This window comes from Oncorhynchus kisutch, linkage group LG5 (assembly GCF_002021735.2).
Source record: "Oncorhynchus kisutch isolate 150728-3 linkage group LG5, Okis_V2, whole genome shotgun sequence".
Classification (NCBI taxonomy): Eukaryota; Metazoa; Chordata; class Actinopteri; order Salmoniformes; family Salmonidae; genus Oncorhynchus; species Oncorhynchus kisutch.
In genome coordinates, this window is record NC_034178.2 from 63,964,073 (window position 1) to 63,987,858 (window position 23,786).

Consider the following 23,786-nt stretch of genomic DNA (forward strand, 5'->3'; position numbering starts at 1 on the left):
GGGAGGGGGGGGGGGTGGGAGAGGGATCACGGGGTCCGAACTGCAGCGACAGACCACTCTAGGGGTGGGGTGCCGCAAAGCCGCAGCAGACGGCTCACGGACATGGGGAGACCTGAGAGAAAGAGGGAGGTAATTAGTGAGACAATTACCTACACACAGACATAGGGTTGGCACAATTACCGTTTTATTCTAATAAATGTGTGGAGTGAACAGGTGACTGAAGATGGGACGCCCAGCATTTATAGGCATTTGTGCAGTTGAGTCTGTTTCTGCTCTAACATTAACTAGACTCTCCAACTTAATGAAACCGTTGCTCGTTGCTGAAACAAGCGAGGTGTTTAAGCAAACAAGTTTTCAGTTGTCGAGGCTGGGTTTTAGGCTGGGTTTTAGGCTGGGTTTCTGTACAGCACTTTGAGATATCAGCTGATGTACAAAGGGCTATATGAATATATTAGATTTGATTTCAAGGCAACGCCCCCCTCCCTGCAGCAGCAGCACATGCAGTCAGGAGCCGAGTAGAGCGTCTTTTAGTCCAAAATTCCATGACCGTCACAGCCCTAAAACACAGACACCAAAAACACAGACACCAGACCCACACACAAAAGTAACAAGTGAACAGTCAGTAAACACAGTTCTGAGGGAGTTTGGTAAAGCCCCAGCAGGATCCAGGCAAAACCTCCATGGTCAAAACACCATTATAGATACAAGCTGGCAATGAAGCAAAAAGCTGTGTCCCCCGCTGATGACACACCACGGGACCATTTGGATTCTCAATGAACTATCGTGAGTCATCCCAACTCAGAGGTCATACTAAATCCTTGCGAGTCCTCGACAAAACAAGCCTAAAAAGGACTACAGAGGTAGAAGCAGCATTACTCTGCCTCAACTAAACAAAGAACCCTCTCAAAAAAAACAACGCTGGCAAACTGCTGGTCATGTTCTGTAAGTGTGTGGGAACAATGAACGTGACTTTCAGGACCCTGAGTTGGCACCTATAGGCCTTCATCTTAGGCAAGTTGGATAAGAATGGTAACAGCAATGACACGGTCAAAACGAACATCTGATACTTCAACAGCTTCATAACAAGAGTGTTCAAAACTCAAATCAGATGAGGAACCAGTGTTCATTACAAGAAGCTCTCTTTGGCATGTGTTCCCGTACACACCCGCATGCAGCACAGGCACAATCACACACACACACACACACACACACACACAGGAAATGTCAAAGAGCCACCTATAATACTTCACATAGAACAAACAGTATGCCGAGTCATGCAGGCTGCTCCACCTAGATTGGCCTTGTTACAACAGCAATGACTGCAGGGAGTGGAGTCGGTCTGCATGGCACACTATTCCCTATATAGTGCACTACTGTTGACCAGGGCTCAATGGGTTACTGACCGTAAGCTGTGGATAAGAGGGTTTGCTAAATGACCAACATGTCAAAGTGACACCCAGGCCAGTGGTGCTATATATCCCGTGGTGCTATATATCCCGTGGTGCTATATATCCCGTGGTGCTATATATCCCGTGGTGCTATATATATAGTGGTGCTATATATCTAGTGGTGCTATATACAGTGCCTTGCGAAAGTATTCGGCCCCCTTGAACTTTGCGACCTTTTGCCACATTTCAGGCTTCAAACATAAAGATATAAAACTGTATTTTTTTGTGAAGAATCAACAACAAGTGGGACACAATCATGAAGTGGAACGACATTTATTGGATATTTCAAACTTTTTTAACAAATCAAAAACTGAAAAATTGGGCGTGCAAAATTATTCAGCCCCCTTAAGTTAATACTTTGTAGCGCCACCTTTTGCTGCGATTACAGCTGTAAGTCACTTGGGGTATGTCTCTATCAGTTTTGCACATCGAGAGACTGAAATGTTTTCCCATTCCTCCTTGCAAAACAGCTCGAGCTCAGTGAGGTTGGATGGAGAGCATTTGTGAACAGCAGTTTTCAGTTCTTTCCACAGATTCTCGATTGGATTCAGGTCTGGACTTTGACTTGGCCATTCTAACACCTGGATATGTTTATTTTTGAACCATTCCATTGTAGATGTTGCTTTATGTTTTGGATCATTGTCTTGTTGGTCTTTTGCAGACTCCATCAGGTTTTCTTCCAGAATGGTCCTGTATTTGGCTCCATCCATCTTCCCATCAATTTTAACCATCTTCCCTGTCCCTGCTGAAGAAAAGCAGGCCCAAACCATGATGCTGCCACCACCATGTTTGACAGTGGGGATGGTGTGTTCAGGGTGATGAGCTGTGTTGCTTTTACGCCAAACATAACGTTTTGCATTGTTGCCAAAAAGTTCAATTTTGGTTTCATCTGACCAGAGCACCTACTTCCACATGTTTGGTGTGTCTCCCAGGTGGCTTGTGGCAAACTTTAAACGACACTTTTTATGGATATCTTTAAGAAATGGCTTTCTTCTTGCCACTCTTCCATAAAGGCCAGATTTGTGCAATATACGACTGATTGTTGTCCTATGGACAGAGTCTCTCCCACCTCAGCTGTAGATCTCTGCAGTTTATCCAGAGTGATCATGGGCCTCTTGGCTGCATCTCTGATCAGTCTTCTCCTTGTATGAGCTGAAAGTTTAGAGGGACGGCCAGGTCTTGGTAGATTTGCAGTGGTCTGATACTCCTTCCATTTCAATATTATCGCTTGCACAGTGCTCCTTGGGATGTTTAAAGCTTGGGAAATCTTTTTGTATCCAAATCCGGCTTTAAACTTCTTCACAACAGTATCTCGGACCTGCCTGGTGTGTTCCTTGTTCTTCATGATGCTCTCTGCGCTTTTAACGGACCTCTGAGACTATCACAGTGCAGGTGCATTTATACGGAGACTTGATTACACACAGGTGGATTGTATTTATCATCATTAGTCATTTAGGTCAACATTGGATCATTCAGAGATCCTCACTGAACTTCTGGAGAGAGTTTGCTGCACTGAAAGTAAAGGGGCTGAATAATTTTGCACGCCCAATTTTTCAGTTTTTGATTTGTTAAAAAAGTTTGAAATATCCAATAAATGTCGTTCCACTTCATGATTGTGTCCCACTTGTTGTTGATTCTTCACAAAAAAAATACAGTTTTATATCTTTATGTTTGAAGCCTGAAATGTGGCAAAAGGTCGCAAAGTTCAAGGGGGCCGAATACTTTCGCAAGGCACTGTATATATAGTGGTGCCATCTAGTGGTGCTGTATATCCCGTGGTGCTATATATCCCGTGGTGCTATATATCCCGTGGTGCTATATATATATCCAGTGGTGCTATATATCCTGTGGTGCTATATGTGGTGCTATATATCCAGTGGTGCTATATATCCAGTGTGGAGAAAAACAACAGACAGATCCCCCAATCACCACCCCTACAGTGTGAGCTCTAACAGGGCCTCTCGCCTCCTCACCGCGTGCAGTACCAAGGAGAACCAGCGGGGGCAGTATTTGCCCAGACACATCACAAGGGTGAGTCATCCAGCCGGCTGTCATATGATCCATACACCACGACAACAACTCTGGAACACTGAGCAACACTCCTCTGACTCTCTCGCGGCTCTGTCTCATCCGCCCAGCCACCTCGCAGGCAGGCAGCAGACTGAGGCTGCAGAAAGAAGAACCAGCCCTGGGAGCGTGTGAACCCAGCAGCAGGGAGCGGGAGAGGATCTGGCATAGAGCAAGGTCATCTTAAAATCACTGACTCTCACAGTCATGAAATTACGTGAAAGTACTCAAATCTACACGAGGGCGCGCGCAGGTACATACACTGTTGCACACACGAGGAAGTGGTTTTAACACTTTGTTACACTGGCGATAATGCAGCTAATATTGGTTCGCACAATGAAGACGACACTACACGCAGACTTTATGACCCATCCTTGTATAAAGCGCATTGTTCTACTGGGGTGAGTCCAGTAATTGGTAGTCTGGTCAAAGTACTGAGATGCATGGCATTTCTGAACTGGTCCCTTAACTACGCTAACGCTAGCTTGCATGCATTCCCAGTGGCTAGTTACCAGCATCTAGGCAACAACAATGGATTACCTAATAGCCTAGCTCCCTCCACTAACGTCAAGGTCAGTTAACTCTGGGTAGTTTCTAGCCAAACAGTGACGACTGCGGAAAAATATGCACTCTTTCTCAAAGTGGTTGTTGCCCAGAAAACATCAATCCAAATACAATAGTGGAAAGGTGTGGCCCTAGATGTGTGCGATGCTCTGCTACAAACAGATTCAAACCTTGTGTTTGGTTTGATAAGAACAATATACAAAGTGTTTACGGTACAGAACATTCCAATTTTACACTTCTGAGTTGAAATCCCCTTTAAATCTGAGGGACTTTTACTTTTCTTTTCAATAAAAGGCTTCATCTTGTGCAAATACAGTAGGCTGCAGTAAGAAACACCGACCCGTGCTTGGCTTGGATGGGGATTGTCTATCTAGTATGTACAATTGTACTTTAGGGAAAAGTTATGTAATGTCATACAAAGAGTTACGAGTAACTGACTTTAAGAAGAAAAAGGAAATCCCATAGCATATGGCCAGAGTGCCATAGAGAAAATAAGAGCTTATTAGAAACAACTTGACTGTTAGTAGTGAGAAAGCTGTACAAGAGATACATTTTTGGGACAGAAATAGCTGGTTCCCTGCAAGGCCTCAAAGGGAGTTCACCTTTGGGCCTCGTTCCAAAACAACAATGAACCGAGAGGTATATTCCAGAAGGGCCTCTTACCTCTCCCCCTTCCTCCCTCCCTTGTCTGCTCCCCCCAGCCTTGAATAGCAGGCTCAAATTACCAGCGGGCTCCAAGTCTTTTCACTTCACTAGAACAGAGGCCATTTTGGAGGAGTCCGTGAGGGTGATAAAATGAACAGCACAGAGGAATCCTTTACCTCCCTCCATCCTGCTTCCTCCTGTTTCTCTCTTCCCTGCCTGTCCTTCACTCCCCTCCCTCTTTCACTCTCCAGACACAGTTGAGCTCTGCTAGAAGTGCTTGTACCATCTGGTAATAAATTATTTTGATTCCTTTTAATATTTAAATGATTTAGGTGCTCACGTGTCCCTGGTGGGATATAGTGTACGTAAGCCGTCACAAGAAGGTAGAGGAAACAGGATGTTTACAGACAAACACTCACACACAAACAGCTGAACACCTAGAAACAGCCTAGCAGGCAGAGTAAGCCATGCACCGCTTGACCAAAACATAGACACCCCCTCCCGCCATAACAAACCGAAGTGATGCAGCCGTGCCGCTCACCCTGCACACAGCCACCCATATTTCAGGAAATAGGCTGAAGGGTCCGTGTGGGCTCTCATTCAATAGGCCCTAGACATAATGAACACGTTTTTTTTTACAATTGGAAATTCCCTCAGCACTGTTAGGAGTCTAGGTTGAGGAGAAGAGGAATTGACAGAGTGAAAACTCCTTGGGCAATGTGTTCTTCGACTTGTAAATAGTGCCACTCCCTGCCCTTGCGCTGTTGCCATTGAGGAGCATTGGTGCTGGGTTTCGGGTTCTTGCCCAATTGACAGTCTACTTGAACGTCATTATCTGCACATATCACTCCAGTGTAAATTGCTAAATTGTAATTACTTCGCCACTATTGGCCTATTTATTGCCTTACTTCATTTGCACACACTGTATGCAGATTTTTCTATTGTGTTATTGACTGTACTTTTGTTTATTCTATGTGTAACTCTGTTGTTTTTGTCGCACTGCTATGCTTTATCTTGGCCAGGTCGCAGTTGTAAATGAGAACTTGTTCTCAACTGGTCTACCTGGTTAAATAAAACCACACCACAACAGCTGTGTATTCTTCAATGTCGCATTCATATTACTGATTCAAAAAACTACAAAAAGTACAAAACGCTCAACCTTGGTGATGTGGCTGAGGCATAAGCATTTTGTAGCAAATCTATTTTTACACCAGAACCTTTTAATAGAAGCAGAAGACAATAGCCTGGCACAACGCAAGCCACTTCACACACACACAGAACGTTTGAGACAGACTTCAGATGACAAGGTGGATCATCTGGCGTCTCAATGCTTCGAAACTTCAGTGCTTCAATACTGGGCATAGCCTAGCAATGCATGTTTTACTGATTCTTGCAGTCATTGTTTTAGCACTATCCACTTCGTTTTTAAACTATGGCGCACGACATGGTTTAAATGTCCCAACAAATCGGCACAATCTACTTTTAATTTTTTTCAAACTGCCATTGTCTTGAAGCCAACATTGAGATCATTTATACTCTGCTGATAACCATACAACAACAACAAAAATAGTAAAAGAGAGCAAGGTACAATATGGCGAACTTAGCAAAATGAGGAATTTGTGGCAAATGCATGGGGGCCGCCATCTTCATGCACCTCTGCTATTGACTAGAATTGAAATTGACCTCAACCCTGGAGCTTACATTTTGATGCAGATGGTACTGGCTGAGTTGCATTGAAAGAACATCTGCGGTGGGTGATGTGACGTTTTAAAAAAAATACATCACTAACAGAACATTAGCTATTCCTCTTTTGATCAGATTCTGGGAAACTAGTAGGAAATGAAGGCCTCAATAAGAAATATTTTTCTGTTTTTAGAAAAATAAAAGAGAGTCTAAGGTTCTTGAAGCAGGTAAGTAGTAAAGCTCCTCTCTGGAATCCCACACGATATTTGGCAGAAGTCGCTAGTCATTTATGCAACCCTTCCACATGAAAATAACGGGGGAAAGAGAAAGTGAGAGAGAAAGTACAGTATGCATGATAACAGCTCCTCCATCTCTCTCATCCTCTTTGAATATCACAACGGTCTGCTATACGCACAACCCAATTGTTCCCCACAGCGACAGTCTCCTGGTCTCACAACACAATTACAAAGCAGAAAAACATTTCTGCATCAAATAGGACCCCACCCAGCCTCCTGCTAAAAGCAACCCCCTGAAAGTAAACATGGGATACTGAGACGAGGTATCATGTTAATAATCCAACGAACTGAGTCCCAACACTCATTATTTTTTGATATTGTGATATAGGCTAGCTGTTGAGACAGCGCCTCAAAGTCAAATGGCTAAACCGCGATTTCAACTCCAATTTTGGTCAGCCATTGTGTCATCAGATCACCGATATTATGATCTGACGGTTCTCATGCCATGCGGTCAAGCAGCGAGAAGCGCATTGCAGCCTGCCTTTAACACAACAATGTCCAGCTGTCTGAATGGACCGGGACCAGAGTGGGGATGAGGGGGACACAATGGAAATATAAAAGGGAGCAGGCCGACAGAAGGGCCAATGTGTCACAAAATCAATCATCTGTTTCGGAAGCAAACAAACCAAGCCACTGTCCACTGGGGCAGAAGAGGAGAGAGAAAGAGAGCCTGAGGGAAAGGGAAGGGCTGGTATGGGTTCACAATAGAACTGGGACGATAAACAGAAGATTATCGACACCGACCATAACGATCACATATCGCAGGCATTTTGCTGATGTCGTTCATTATGGGTGATTGTTAAATGGGACAATTGATGGGTAATAGTTTAAAGGGCACTCCCTGTACTTCATGAAATAGTCCACAGAAGCCTGAGCAAAAGAACGAAACAAGGGCCTGACCACTCATTGTCAGATAAGCCCGTGTTCTAGCATAACATCAAGCAGTCTCTCTCTCTCCCATGACGAACACATTTACATGACATTTCCATTTCCTCCTTTAGCTGACGCGCTTATGCAGCGAGACAGACGGTCAGCCTTCACTCCACCTCGCGCTGATGTTCATCAGAAAACGCATACGTATGCTAACGCTAGACCAGGCGCAGCGTCACACAGAAAACAGAGCGGCCATTTTGACATGCCTTCGGGTTCCTGGGTTTAGCCTATCAAATCAATTTTTATTTGTCAAATGCGCCGAATACAACAGGTGTAGACCTTGCAGTGAAATTATTACTTACAAGCCCTTAACCAACAATGCAGTTAAGAAAAATGAGTGTTAAGTAAAAAAAATAGATAAGTAAAAAATAAAAGCATAAATAATTAAAGAGCAGCAGTAAAATAACAGTAGTGAGGCTATACACAGGGGCTACCAATACAGAGTCGTTTGCCCACCAATTCTACTCTGGGCTCAGGAAATGCAACGATACAAATGATTTAAAACAGGCACAAACATTACAATATACACTATTCAATAAAGCAAGCATGGATGAGTGAAAACATTTAGACCATTGCTTGGTGTTGGTGAAGAGGAAGTAAATGGAACAGCTAGTGCTGCCTAACCTCCAACTCAGCCATAACCAGTTTTGGGAAGAGAAGGAGACAAATCTGAAGCAAGGCAATAAAAAGGCACCCCTCCCCCCAACAGGAACCTCAGTTCCAGGTCACAGGAGGCGGCAGCTAGAGCAGGAACAACTTGGCAGCAGTGAGCCATTTCCCCATTTGTTTTCAGCTGCGTATTACAAAAGTGGGCAGCTGCAGTGGATAGGTAGGTGTTGAAGGGTCTGACTCCTATTTAGTTTATTCATCTTCCTTATTTGCTCTCGGCGGTGCAGCAACACCCTTTGTGTAAACACGTGTCAGAAATATGCACAAGGTTTTGCAATGTTTCCGCTGGCCAAGGCAAATCCGTCAGTACTCTGACCTTGAGCTTGTTTTATTGTCCCCGACACACATTTGAGGGGAAAACACTGCATATACAAAAGTATGTGGACACCCCTTTAAATTAGTGGATTCGGCTATTTCAGCCACAACCGTTGCTGACAGGTGTATAAAATGTATCACACATCCATGCAATCTTCATAGCAAAACATTGGCTGTAGAATGGCCTGAACAGCTCCATGACTTTCAATGTGGCACCGTCATAGGATACAATCTGTCCAACAAGTCAGTTTGTCAAATTTCTGCCCTACTAGAGCTGCACTGGTCATCTGTAAGTGCTGTTATTGAAGTGAAAACGTCGAGCAACAACGGCTCAGCCAGGAAGTGGGAGGCCACACAAGCTCACAGAAGGGGACAGACAGGAGATGAAGTGCGTTGCGTGTAAAAATGGCCTGCCCTTGGTTGCAACCCTCAATAAAGAGTTCCAAACTGCCGCTGGAAGCAATGTCAGAACAATAACTGTTCGTCGGGAGCTTCATGAAATGGGTTTCCATGGCCGAGCTGCCGCACACGAGCCTAAGATCACCATGCACAATACCAAGCATTGGCTGGAGTGGTTCAAAGCTCACCGCCATTGGACTCTGTAGCAGTGGAAACACGTTCTCTGAATCACGCTTCACCACCTGGCAATCGGACGAATCTGGGTTTGGCGAAAGCCAGGAGAACGCTACCTGCCCAAATGCACAGTGCCAACTGTAAAGTTTGGTAGGGAATGAATAACGGTCTGGGGCTGTTTTTTATGGTTCGGGCTAGGCCCCGAAGTTCCACGGAAGGGAAATCTAAACGCTACAGCATACAATGACATTCTAGACGATTCTGTGCTTCCAACTTTGTGGCAAAAGTTTGGGAAAGGCCCTTTCCTGTTTCAGCATGACAATGCCCCCGTGCACAAAGGGAGGTCCATACATAAATGGTTTGTCGGGATCGACGTGGAAGAACTTCACTGGCCTGTACAGAGCCCTGACCTCGACCAAGAGAGACAGAACAAAAGAGAACAGAGTGCGAAGGACGGAGCATGAGAGCACAAAAGCAAAGAAAAGAGAACATTAAGTGAGGAAACAGCCAGAAAGAACGAGAGAAAGGAGGAGAATGAAGAGTTTGAGTGCAAGATGATTACGTAGCTCGCTCCCCGCCTTGTTTTCCCCCACCAGCCACCTCCTCCCCCTCCAACACAGCTCCCCCAGTGCAGTGGGTCGGGGCTGAGGAATCGGCGGGCGCCATTGGAGCAGCTTCAGAGCCCCTGGGCCAATCAGAGAGCCAGGCATCCCAGCAACTTGTTTTTAACCCCATTGTGCAAGATGAGCCAGCAACACAACACAGAGCAGCTGCCAGAGAGCAGTGGAGAGGGGGAGGAGAGAGAGCAGTGGGGGAGGAGAGAGAGCAGGGGAGAGGGGGGAGGAGCGAGAGCAATGGAGAGGGGGGAGGCGAGAGAGCAGGGAGGAGTAAGCAAGAAAGAGAGTCACATATGCAGGCCGTTCCCCACACACACACTCCCTTGCGCAAATACATATTAAAATTCAGGCAACCTTCACTGGCATGGACACGAGCAAAACAACCAACGTGCCAAAGGCAATCAATATCCAAATGGTACAGTACAACACACATCCGGTCAGTAAAAAAGGTGCAGAGACAGGAAAGGCAACTGTGGTTGGGACCCATTTACTGTTAGGTGAGGAAGAGGTAATGGCTACACTAAAAGCCATTGCAAATCACTAACAAACAAGGAAGTAGCTAAGTACAAACCACAGAGGTCTCTCAACCAAGCTTCTGTCTTTCAATTCTCTGAGCGGTGAATTCGATCTGTCTATATAACAACACTTTTAAAACAGGGACTGCAGAAATACACCACATTACCATGTCAAAGGGCACACTTGTCCTTCATGTGATGACAGTGTTCCATCAACATGTATATGGTCAGCGGAGGTCTTCATTTCCCTGGCCTAAAGCAGTCTGCACGACGAAGCTGGAATCCTGTCTTCCTCTGTTGGAAACAGGCCAGTATTCTGTCTCTTTCTTACATACACAGGCTGGAAAACCTAGCTAATCTACTCGCATGGTAAGGTGTTCAACATTCCAGAAACATCAATAACTCAGCAACTTCACCTTCCATTGATTGGTTTTATATAGACGGATTTGTTGTTTAGCGACAAAATCGAGGGGTTTGGATTAGATTGTTGAACATATAAACTATATTTAGTCTCCAACATTTATTGGAAATGGTAAAAACATTTGCACAATGAACACTTGTCTGTCAAATACATTGTTACAGTTGTTGGTTAGCTAGCTAGCGCATTTCTGCCATATTAGCATTGACATGAAATCAGTCAAAACACCTCAAAACAAGACATGGTATCAAGAACAAGATTAAAGTAGCTGAAATTAATCACAATTCCCCACATGGCAGTTTATTGTCATTGTTGGTTCTTATCTGACCATCCAGAATTACAACAACTACGATTTCTGCCCCATTGAAGCGTGCACATCGTTTTCATGATGTTGTCAGCTAACCCATCTATTAGTTACAACAACACATTGTTGCCCAACAGTTACTGATCACTTGCAGTGCTTTTAGGGCTGTGTGTATAGCTAGCTATGCACTTTAATAGGAACACAGAATCAGGCCAGACTAACCTTGCCTGGCTTGCCAGACTCCTTGTGGCTGTCAAATGCTACACCACGCCCACAGATATTAGTTTCTTCTCCACAATGGGTCTGGATCTGAGTATCTCCCCAACCCTTGTCCAAATGTGAACACATTTGGGGCCATCTGATTGGTCCAAAAACCGATGAAAGAACACACTTGGGTAAAGTGGCAGTTTGAAAATTCGTCATTGGCTTTGATACTCTGATTGGTTAGAAACAATCCAATCGCTGATGACTTTGTTTTGTACTGCGCCCCTCATCACCACAAACAACGTCAATGATAGCAGTCTCAGACTGAAGTATGTAGTAATCAACGGAAGGATTTAGTGTGAGTCATCAGGCTAAGACTAACCTTGCCCTTCTGCACATTCCTTTAGATCTCCAACCGTTAGAGAGGCCCACTTTTGGGGGGCATTCCACAGCCTCCAGACACACACAAAGGGAAATCCAAGCAGGTTATTCAACAGTACTGTCGAAGACAAAGTTGCCAAGGCTAAACACATTAACAGTATAGGCAACTGTGTATAGCTGGAGCCATTTTCTCTTCCTGAATCACTCATTCAACCCTTTTACGTTAACTCATGTATGTTGATTGTGTTATGTTTTTACATTTATGTTGGCTAACTTTATGTAATGCGGAAAATGTGAGCCTGTTTAATAGAGGTCGACAAATAGAAAATGGGAGGCTATATGAGGCGGGTCAATGAAAGGGCCAGGTACACATTTCACAGTATTTGCAGATTGGGTTAACAAAGCGAGCCATTGTGTGTTCGTGTCCCAATTCTCCATGAGTTTCTTAGGAACTGGTGTGCTTGTCTCGGTGAGCACACAGTTTGTTTTAGATAAAAAAGAAGGGTCTGGCGAGGGAGAGTGTGGGGCTCATGTTTTCAATGGTTATGAGGCCAGAATGGCAGCGGCAAGGTTATTCAGAGAATGCGAGCCGGGACCAATCAAAACCAATCCAGGCTGTGCCAACCCGCAGGCAGTCATCCAGACCAACAAAAACATTCAAATCCAGCCTATTCTGTTTGAAATAGGATAGGTCGTGGTAGCCGAACGGTTTTATCATTCCATTTTATTTCTGGAAATATGCAAGAATGGACTAACAGTATTTTGCTGTTATATGGAACAGGAACACTTGATGTGTAGTTAGGCCTATCATGCTGTGTTGTAACAATGGGGAGGTTTCTAAGCAGAGCTAGCTCATCAACAGCAGAATATATTACCTTGCATTTACCCACACAACTACCCAATCACCTTTTACCCACACAACTACACTGCTCTCGGTCTGGGAGCTCAACACGAATACGATTAAGCGGCTACCCCACAAGCAGTGGCCCTTTTATATTATAACAACGCATTAGTGAAACATTCCAACAGATGCCAGCCAATACACAAAATGACATAAGATCCGTCAGCATACTATGCAGAACAACTACGTCAACAAGATAGCTTCATCCGGTTAGATCTAAAAATAAACTGGGCGGGCTTGTCCAAATCAAGTCTCTTGAAAGATTGTAAAGACTAATTAGTCTACATTGGTGGCAACTAAGTGAAGCAATTGTCCCTCGAATTCCTCATATCGGTCATTACCAGTGTATTCATTGTCCAACATAGACGGACGGTTAAACAGGCCAAAACAACAGTGTAAAATCAAATTTAGCAAAGCTGAAAGCTCGATATCCGAGTCTACAGCCATTCCATTCTCTCGCTACAATTTTCGGTCCAAAGGAAACGCGAGCTCCACTCAAAAATACCACCCATTTCTCTTATCCGCCACAGACGTTGGTGGTTGGTAAATTAGAAAAATAAGTCACTACTCTAGATATGGCTTTCTATTAGCTTTAATCCATAAAGTAAAAATGTTAAGTGGCCCAATCTTATGTAGCGCGCATATATATATTATTTATTTTTTGTTTTAACACAAAACAAATAAATACTTCACACGCCATGAACTCAAACGCATCTAGTGTTGCCCTAACAACAGTACATTTACAGTATTGGCTAACTGTGAATACATAACACGAAAGGGGGATAGCCTAAATCAATGAATGCAAAGCTGTAAAAATATGCACCATGTCATAACTCGGACAGAACGAAATACTGTGAATCAAGTGTGGACACAATCAACTGGAAAATGTCCCAAAAGCCTTACTAGTCTGGTCAACTAGGTAGTTATCTACCTTAGGGACATTTACCTCTATTTTTTCCTCCAAAGCTACTAATAAATATATAGATAGTTGCCAAGAAAAGCAACGTATCAAGCTGATGATTCCAAGCCACACGCAGCCATCTACCCTATCAGTTAGTCAAGCAGCTTGTAAGCAACCTATTTTGCCAATCTTAGTTGGCTAACTAATAAGCACCAGACCTCGGGCAATAAGAAGAATGTCCTCTTGAAGTGTGGTTTATTCTAATGTAGTATAAAACCAATCATTACGTGGCCAGTCACTTCAAGAGAAAATGTAATATAACTAATAATAATACTTAAGTTAGTTAAAATAACTAGATATAATAGTAAAGCTAAAACAAGGCAATAATCAATTTAGTGAGAACAAGAAAGGTGATGTTATTCAGCTGTTCAGCCATCGTGGGAACCAACTAACGTTATTATTACAAGTTGAAACCGTAGGTACATTGGAAATGGTGTTAATGAATACAATGCGTTCATTGCTGAGTTAGTAAAGTCAAACTCACGAAAAATCATAAATGTATAACTAAGAATACAATGTTTCAAGTGATCATAACAGGAATGAACATAGTTTATAATCAGGTAAACGTTGGCTAGCCTAGTTAGCTAACTATCAAATAATTGCAATGGATGTGGCTAGCTAAGTTACATGGCCAAAACCAAGGACAACCATTGCATACATCAACTGCTTTGCGACATGAGACAACAGGAATATTAGCAAAAGAAGGATTAACAAAGTGAACAGTTGCATTTGATAAGTTAACAGGTTTAGTTAGCACAGAATTTGTGATGACGTTATGATAGTGAAAGACAGCAAGCAATCCAATGTATTTCAACTAAAACGTTGAAAATACACAAGTAAATCAACCTATAATACACATTTAACATGACTAAACCACTCACCTAGTGAGACATTCCAACCCAGTACGAACTAAGTATCCTCCTGTGTTGTCTGCAAATCTTCGAGTATTCCAACATCAAATCGAACCAGGCCTCCAACTCGGCCTCGGAGTCTCCTGTTATTCTTTGCCCCCCTTGGTAGCTCCCTCTTCTGGGGTAGGAAACAAACTTATAAATCTCCCCCACGTAAAGGTTGAACGTTTAATTCCCTGTCCTGCTTGGGCACCGTATTTCCATCGAGTGTATATGTTGAATCCAGGGTGGTTTAATCCATTTATTATGGTGCTGTATATTATTTACAATCGATATTTATAAAGGGGTATATGCAGCTCTATGTGGTAGTAGTACAGGGCTATGATTCTGTCTCGGGTCCTAACATTCGCAGTGGCGCCCATCCCCCTCTTCGCCGGCATAGATCGCGGGTCCCAGCGAAACTGTCTGACACACAACGGTGCCACGGGGTTTCTCGGGCAATGAAGCAGGGGCTCATTACTAGGGCGGGTTTTGCACTGATGTCCTACCTCCAATATATTATTGGTCAATGAAGTGCCTGTCAAAGGACAGCATTGCTGTACGAGCAAGCCATTGGTCAAATAGGGCGCCGAATTTAGCTGTTGTCTATGCCAAGAGGGCGTGACTTTTTTCTAGGAAGGGTTGCTGAAGCGCATTCGGATTTTGCCATGTGTAGTTGTGGCACACGGGAGTGATCGCAAGTGTCGGTAGAATGGATTGATTCGGGAGAGAATTTTATACAAAAAGCGGACCCGTGTCTACAATATGGGGGAAATGCTCAAGTAATTAAATGAAAAGGCCGAGGATTTATTTGATTATTTTATAGAGGGATTATATTGCTTGAATGTTTTTATGTATGTATTTTCAACGCAAAGGGGAAAGCCTTCGTTTCATACCGAAACAGAGTAGCCAACCTTAGCTACACGGGGTCTCTAGTGCCCCATACCAGGGAATACGACAGAGGTCAGCCCCACCTAAAGTGTCATGAATGGAATATGAGGTGTCGTTCTTGTAGGACCTGGCAAGGGATTGGACAGGGAAATTGACCAGGGTTGTTCGTATTACCCCTGGTCCCTCATACTGCGCAGCCCGAATTCGAAACTGCACTCTTGAGCAGGGATAGCCAAGGACACACTTCACGAAAATTCCATCTATTCGAATGGCTCGTCATTATCAATAAGGGAATTTTGGCGAGAAGAATAGGCTTTTCATGTATGTGATCAGATCGTATTTTATTATAATCAACCAACATTCGATAGCGGTTTCAGAATAAATATACTTTTCTTTCGATTATAGAGATTTTAGGCTACATTCTGCTGTTCGCGTTTGACCTTGTTTACGAGTATATGCAAAGCATTGATGAAGATTCCGCTTCCATTATCCTTCATCGGTTAAATAAATAACTGCGTTTGAGGATTAATGAATAGAATGAAGATTGCATGCGATTGGCTTCTTTTTCTTATCATGGACCTGAGAGAAGCATTTGGAATAGAAAAAGTCAAATGCTAACGTTATGTTGCAATGGTCTAAAATGCGGAGACGACTGCAAGATGGAACGTTCATGTTTCTAAAATGTCTACCTTCATTTTACTCAGAAATTCTACTCTATCCAATGCAGTTTCACTGTAGGTAACAAACGTAACCACAAGCACACAAATTACATTTTAGTGAATAGAAACTGATCCATTTGACATTTGTTATATATTTCTGCGCGATGAAAATTAAGATTGAACTGAATAAATCAAGGATTCATTCGGTTTTGTCTACATAGATCTGTGAGTTCCCAGCTCTTTTAGTTGCCTCTGGCCTCTTCTGGAATACTGCTCAATCGCATGGAACGTTCCAACATACATTAATTTGAAAATCTATATTTTAATTTTAGAAGGGCCTTGTTATTCATCGTTCAGGCTGAATTGAGGGAATGAAAGACCATCCCTACATTCTTGACGTACTTTTCACAGGCTGTATTTATGTATTTGGGTTCCCCTGCTCTGCTGATATCGATCATGATACCTTATGTCGGAAACTCCCGAAATGTCCAATTTGCTGAAGAGTTGGATCCAGAGTTTCCACTTGTGATGTACCGGAATAAATCAATTGGAAGCTCAACGTAAATATTTTACATTTATTTTAAAATGGAGTTTCCGACAAGACATGAACGCGGCATTACTTGTCAAGGGTTGCTCGCTTGCTACTTGGGAAAATGCACATGAATGCCCTTGTAATTACAAGTAGGAAACTCGGATATAATCTCATGGACAACGATCTTTCTCACATGCTGGCCGCGATTTCGGATTTCTTATTGCGTTCGCTCGGAACACGTGAACGGTCCAAGACATTCCTCCGATCAATCCGACGTGTGAACGAGGCAGCCATTAGAAAGATGCTGTAGCGCACGTCAACCTTAAGTGTATTTCTATATTCTGAAAAAGCTAATCAGAATAATTACACAACTAATAAAATCATTTCACTCTAGTTTCCAAGTTATTTCCACCCTCTATAAACCGATAGGTTGATTGCTATAGAATGTTATTGGGAAGTTGGATTCCTGTACAGAGAAGATAACCATTGTTTCGTGGGGAGAGTTCAGAGCTGAAATGTGGCAGGGAAGAACTTGCAACATCAGTAGTTTTAATCATATTAATAAACAAATCATTGCGGTTGGGGTAGAAATGTCATTTACAAAAAAATGAAAGTATAATAGATTCAAATAAAAAAAATTACTTCACTTGGTCAGAAGTAATTTTTAATGGGCTCCTTGGTTTTAAAACAGGAACAAATTGTTGTGTAACACCGACAGGAATCAAAGTGCAAACACAAAATAAAAAAATGGATGCAGCCATGGCGTTTTGCATGGTCTCTTTAACACAGAGGAGAAAAAAATATGTTTTCAGCATAACTGTTACATGCATGTCATGTCAGTTCCATTTAAATAATAAGACCATTCCATATTTAGTAAGACTTCAGAGCCATTTTACGGTCCCAAATGGCATCACATGCTCACAAAATACGATTCATTTTTGCTTAAGTAATGAACAATGAGTTGTTTTAACAGAAACATATCATAGGCATCTGGTTGTCCAATGCTTAAATCTGTAAGGGCAAGAATGTATACTTTTTTTATTCAGTTAATTGTTCTCCTGTAACTGCTACTCCAGCTTAGATATTTATACTGATTAGGTAGAAGTCATAGCTAGACATCTTTTAGACTACATCGTAGAGAAAGATAACACATGTACCCTCAAAGCAGTTAAAAAAATGACACAACATTTCACGTGTGTAAACCATTAATAAATCAGCTTGAGTACCTGTGCAAGCATCAAGCACAGCAGCTTATTTTAACCCATACAATGAGTTCCTCACACTTATTTTTACGCCAAACCCCCAAGTCCAGGAATTCTAACTCAGAGCAAGCCGAGTCGACCTTATCCTTTTTTGCAAGAACAGAAAATGGAGGAAAAAAACTCCAAAACAAATTTAAAAAAAACTCCAACAGTGATTGTGCGAAATGTTGATGGCATGCCACCGATTATATATGGCCTGGACGGATGCACATAAAAGCAATGGGCGGCCATTTGACGTCAATATGTAGTGTTACCATTTCTAAGGGGCAGGGTCTTTGGGGGAGAATGTCGCATACATACGTGTATACATATACACATTAGTTTACACACCGACACAATGGTAAAGGTGTCAGTAAAGCTCTCCTTACTGATAAGCAGTAACTTTCACAGGAAGATCCTACATCTAAAAATAATTATTACATTAATATATTTTGCTGCTTGAATTACAATAACAGTATTTAACAAACACCAAAACACTAGGTTCTATCCTTGATTTTTTTTCTTCTTTAAATACACCAAATCATATTTTAAAAATTGGGAGTCAGAATTATGGGATGCCATGAACTTCCAGCTTCATAAAAATTGGATACCATTCTCTCATACAGTAATGGCCATCCCTCTTAAATAGCTTAACTGTTCAAACTGGCTTCAACATTGTCGGTGTGAGTAACCAGTCCCTTCCTCTCGACATGAGCAACTCTTACACATCTCTTCTCCAGTCAGTGGCTCGGACAGGGAACAGAAAAAAAATGGCTGAATGTTCATCTTGGTGGTTGGGTCATGTCTGGTTGTTTTACTCTTTTTTTCATTTTTTTTGTTACTTTGTTGCGCTTGCATGCTGAGACCCTTCTGCTGTTAGGGGGATGCTGCCCTCTGCTGGTTGCCTCTGTGGCATTGCACAGCCCTGCACCTCCACAGCTGGTTTAGTCCCTCAGAGCAGCTTCAGACTTCCAGTGACATTGTTCACCATCTCCTCCTCCCCAACGATGGCCAGGACAGTGCGTGAGCCGGCTTCCACCTGACAAAAATCCAGAGGTCATAGAATTTAGATTAGCATCCTTATGCATGGGGTGGGGGTAGGAATAGGTTGTCTTTGGACACTGTGCTATCTAACCTCCAAACAAGCTTCAATGCCATACAACACTCCTTCCGTGGCCTCCAACTGCTCTTAAACGCTAGTAAAACCAAATGCATGCTTTTCAACCGGTCGCTGCCTGCACCTGCATGCCCGACTAGCATCACCACCCTGGATGGTTCCGACCTAGAATATGTGGACGTCTATAAGTACCTAGGTGTCTGGCTAGACTGCAAACTCTCCTTCCAGACTCATATCAAACATCTCCAATCGAAAATCAAATCAAGAGTCGGCTTTCTATTCCGCAACAAAGCCTCCTTCACTCAAGCCGCCAAGCTTACCCTAGTAAAACTGACTATCCTACCGATCCTCGACTTCGGCGATGTCATCTACAAAATGGCTTCCAACACTCTACTCAGCAAACTGGATGCAGTCTATCACAGTGCCATCCGTTTTGTCACTAAAGCACCTTATACTACCCACCACTGCGACTTGTATGCTCTAGTCGGCTGGCCCTCGCTACATATTCGTCGCCAGACCCACTGGCTCCAGGTCATCTACAAGTCTATGCTAGGTAAAGCTCCGCCTTATCTCAGCTCACTGGTCACGATGGCAACACCCATCCGTAGCACGCGCTCCAGCAGGTGTATCTCACTGATCATCCCTAAAGCCAACACCTCATTTGGCCGCCTTTCGTTCCAGTACTCTGCTGCCTGTGACTGGAACGAATTGCAAAAATCGCTGAAGTTGGAGACTTTCATCTCCCTCACCAACTTCAAACATCAGCTATCTGAGCAGCTAACCGATCGCTGCAGCTGTACATAGTCTATTGGTAAATAGCCCACCCTTCTCACCTACCTCATCCCCGTACTGTTTTTATTTATTTACTTTTCTGCTCTTCTGCACACCAATATCTCTACCTGTACATGACCATCTGATCTTTTATCACTCCAGTGTTAATCTGCAAAATTGTAATTATTTGCCTACCTCCTCATGCCTTTTGCACACATTGTATATAGACCCCCCCTTCGTTTTCTACTGTGTTATTGACTTGTTAATTGTTTACTCCATGTGTAACTCTTTGTTGTATGCTCACACTGCTATGCTTTATCTTGGCCAGGTCGCAGTTGCAAATGAGAACTTGTTCTCAACTAGCCTACCTGGTTAAATAAAGGTGAAATAAAAAAATAAAAAAAAATAGGTTGCACTCGCAAAAAAAAGGTGGGTGGGAAACCAGGGAAGACTAGGCATGACATTTATTGAAATAACTCAGTAATTTGCTATTAAAATGAGAAGTTTACACAAAATCCATAAACTCCCAAGTGATTGCTTATATTGAAACTAGTTAAGTGGAGTTTCCCCTTTCTCCTTGTAGTGCTGTAATTAAAACTAGGTTAGCACAATATATCGGTATCAGCCGATATTAGCTAAAAATGTAAATATCGGTCGATGTCTAGTTTAACGCTCCGATGTGCAAAACCATTATCAACGCTGACGTGCATACCTATATAATGTAGGTACATGACGCAATGAAATGTTGCGCTATACATACAACACACCATTCACGAGCCCAAAATGTCTGCTGTGTGGATCGAGCAGTCATTTGAAAACAGTAAAAAATAAATTATCTGCAAGACAACATAAAGGCCAAACCCATTAAACCAAGATAATGGCATTCATTGCCCTTGACAATCAACCGTTCTCTGTCGTGTGTGATGTCTTTCTCCGACTGGTTAAGCAACCGTACACAACCAACTGCGCTATTTTTCAGATGTTGCCCTACCGGAGTTACACAGTAATAGCGTCACTGCTATTAGCTTCACGACATGCATACTATGGAACGCCGTGTGGGTCTTTGCTTGTCAAAAAAGATACAGTAGCACTGTCAAAGCTGTACAAAAAAAGTCTGTAAATAAGCAAACACAGCGTTGGTAATGAAGCATAATTTGTTCGACCGCAACTTCTGGGGTACCTAGCTAGCACCAATACAACCAGCCTGAAAACAATGAACAGTAGAACCTGCAGTCATTTACATTATTCTTAGCAATGATTTAGGAATCCTTGTGAGTAAGTATTAGCTAGGTTGCCACTTGTTGCCAATTGAAATTGAACTTAATGAAAAGCAATAGCTAGACAGCTACTTTACCCTGTTGCCCAAAACATTATAAGCAGCCAGCTAGCTTCATCTGGCTAGCGAGGCTTGACCACACCTGGTTTTGTGTTGTGAAGCTAGCCGCAATAAGGATTAGCCACAATATAGTGGACTTTGCGGTTAGCCTTCAAAATAAAAGTATGTCATTGACAGTAATGCAAATAGTAGAATTATGCCATACTTGTGTTTTGAAGGCTAACCGCAAAGTCCACTATTGTGGCTAACTTCACATAGACGGTTCGACCACCACTAATCAAATAAGAACGGTCTTATAAAATAGGGTTATTTTAGATGACACCTAGCTATATAGTTAGCTAGCTATTTATTAGCTTCAGGACATACATACTATGGATAGTAAGCTAGCTAACTATATAGCTACTGAAACAGATGATCGTTTTGCTGTTTTTGGGGAAGAACATGGTTTGCATCCATGAGCTAGCTTTTTTTTTTAAATGACAACACTGTAGGTGCGCGAGACAACTTGACAAGCACCATGGCATATGTATCGATTAATCGTTGTGACATGAAATACGAGTGAGTGTAATCCATGTGTAATAACTACATAAACTGTATGAACCCGTTAAATTATTGTGTGACGTGCAGTCATATTCAGGTCCTGACACGCCAAATAGTGTTAAATAGTATATTTTTTGACACGCGTTCAATATCAATCCTGGTTGAAAATGAAATGACTGAACAACGAAACAGCACAGCAACTAAGTGCAATAAATAGGTTTTGATTATTTTACTGGTAATGGGACATATGTAAATGCCAACAAAATAACTTTTTGGTCAGTGTGTGTGTGTGTCTGTAAACTTGATTTAACTAGGCAAGTCAGTCAAGAACAAACTCTTATTTACAATGACGGCCTACCCCGGTCAAACACGTATGGCGCTGGGCCAACAATTGTGCACTGCCCTATGGGACTCCAAATCACGGTCAGATGTGATACAGCCTGGATGATACAGCCTGGATTCGAACCAGGGACTGTAGTGACGCCTCTTGCACTGAGATGCTGCGTCCATGTGTGTGTTTGAACTATTTAACTGTACTAGAATGTTTAAAAATATATCGGTATCGGGTTTTTGGCAAGGAAAATATTGTATATCGACCAAAAATGTCATATCGGTGCATCACTACTTGAAACAGCTGCATAAACAGGTCGTTGCTGGATGCAGACCTTGCTCTGCTTGGTTGCCAGGGTATTCATGATTCAGAAATCCGTGAAGTGTGGACAAATTCGTTTTATTGAAAGCTTACAGGCCGGGCCGAAGAGCGCCATTTGTCAAAAGTACTAACGGTTTTGAGTCAGGAAATGTGTACTTTACCAACTAAAACATTAGCGATTACTTGAAATAATTATAATGTAGCCGACTGCCACAGCAGCAGAGATGGGTAAAAGCATGTGTGCTTTCTGGGGTAATAGGAGCAGTTTGCTTTTGCGACCACAGGATTTTGCAGCCCTAAATCCAGCCTCCTGTAAAAAATTAAATCAGTCTTCCCCCCCAAAAAACTAATTGGAGACGCACCCCTGTTCCAGCTGGGCCAAATGGACAGTTATCTAACGAGTTAGTAGCCTAGATAAGTGATCATTCAATAAAGTACATTTTATCATAAACCTGATCAGGACTGTTCGTGGGATTATGTTTTCACATTAGCCCAGAACACTATATAGCCTATGTTTATTTATCATCATGTTTTTGGGATATTCTATCCTGCAATGCAAGGTGACACTATGTCCATTGTCTCTCGACATAGCAGGGTCTCCCCCACGATGTGCAGTTGTTACTCATTTCCTCTGCTGTGGCAGTTGGCTCCATAAAATAATCGCAAATGTTTTAGGTGGAAAAGTACACATTTCCTGACTCAAAACCGATTTCTGTACAAAGAATTCACTGGCAAAGCAGAGCGAGGCCTGCATCCAGCAACGTCACGAGTCACGTGACCCGTGTTTGCAGCCGTTTCAGTACAGCAGTCCAGGAAGAAAACTAATTTTATTTGTCACATGCTCTGAATACCGTGAAATGCTTACTTACAGTGGGGCAAAAAAGTATTTAGTCAACCACCAATTGTGCATGTTCTCCCACTTAAAAAGATGAGAGGCCTGTAATTTTCATCATAGGTACACTTCAACTATGACAGACAAAATGAGAAAAAAATCCTGAAATTTTGTAGGATCCCATTGTAGGATTTTTAATGAATTTATTTGCAAATTATGGTGGAAAATAAGTATTTGGACAAAAACTTTTGTTAATCTCAATACTTTGTTATATACCCTTTGTTGGCAATGAGAGGTCAAACGTTTTCTGTAAGTCTTCACAAGGTTCTCACACACTGTTGCTGGTATTTTTGCCCATTCCTCCATGCAGATCTCCTCTAGAGCAGTGATGTTTTGGGGCTGTTGCTGGGCAACACAGACTTTCAACTCCCTCCAAAGATTTTCTATGGGGTTGAGCCCTTCTTACGAAGGCACTCCTTCGTTGCCCAGGCGGTGTGTTTGGGATCATTGTCATTCACTCCCGTTGAGGAGTTGCAAAGACCTTCTGAAAGACTTGAGTTTCTGGATTTTGGGTCAACGTCTTTAATTGATGCAGATTATTTTATTTAACACTGGAAGTGTATTTTTCCCCTTGTCATCTACAGAACATTCTGAACAGAAATCTCTGTTGTAATGTCGGTCATTCTTTTCTCAACCTCATTGTACAATTTGCAAGTTATGTACCCGTCAGATCCTGCCTTACAAAACAATACATTCTGGTTATAAAAAGACAAGCATTCTTGTAGTCTTCAACTATCAAAGGATAACTTCTGTGGTAGTGTAAAACCACCT

General features: G+C 42.5%; 1 protein-coding gene across 3 annotated transcripts in view; it reads right to left on the reverse strand.

Moving 5' to 3' along the window:
* Positions 1-4: 4 nt before the first annotated feature.
* The window catches only part of LOC109891403 (probable peptidyl-tRNA hydrolase 2), a 28,820-nt gene continuing 5,038 nt past the window's right edge, over positions 5-23,786 (reverse strand). The window contains exons 6-7 of one of the 3 annotated variants that reach the window (XR_004210104.1): positions 14,376-18,746; positions 5-112 (exon numbers count right to left, since the gene is read on the reverse strand). Coding sequence is in view for 2 of the 3 variants with exons in the window: in XM_020483899.2 (XP_020339488.1) it covers positions 18,660-18,746 (87 nt within the window). In the remaining variant the exon portion in view is untranslated. Of the gene's footprint in view, positions 113-14,375; positions 18,747-23,786 lie in introns of those variants that run through there. The other 2 variants (XM_020483899.2, XM_031825662.1) reach the window with 2 other exon arrangements.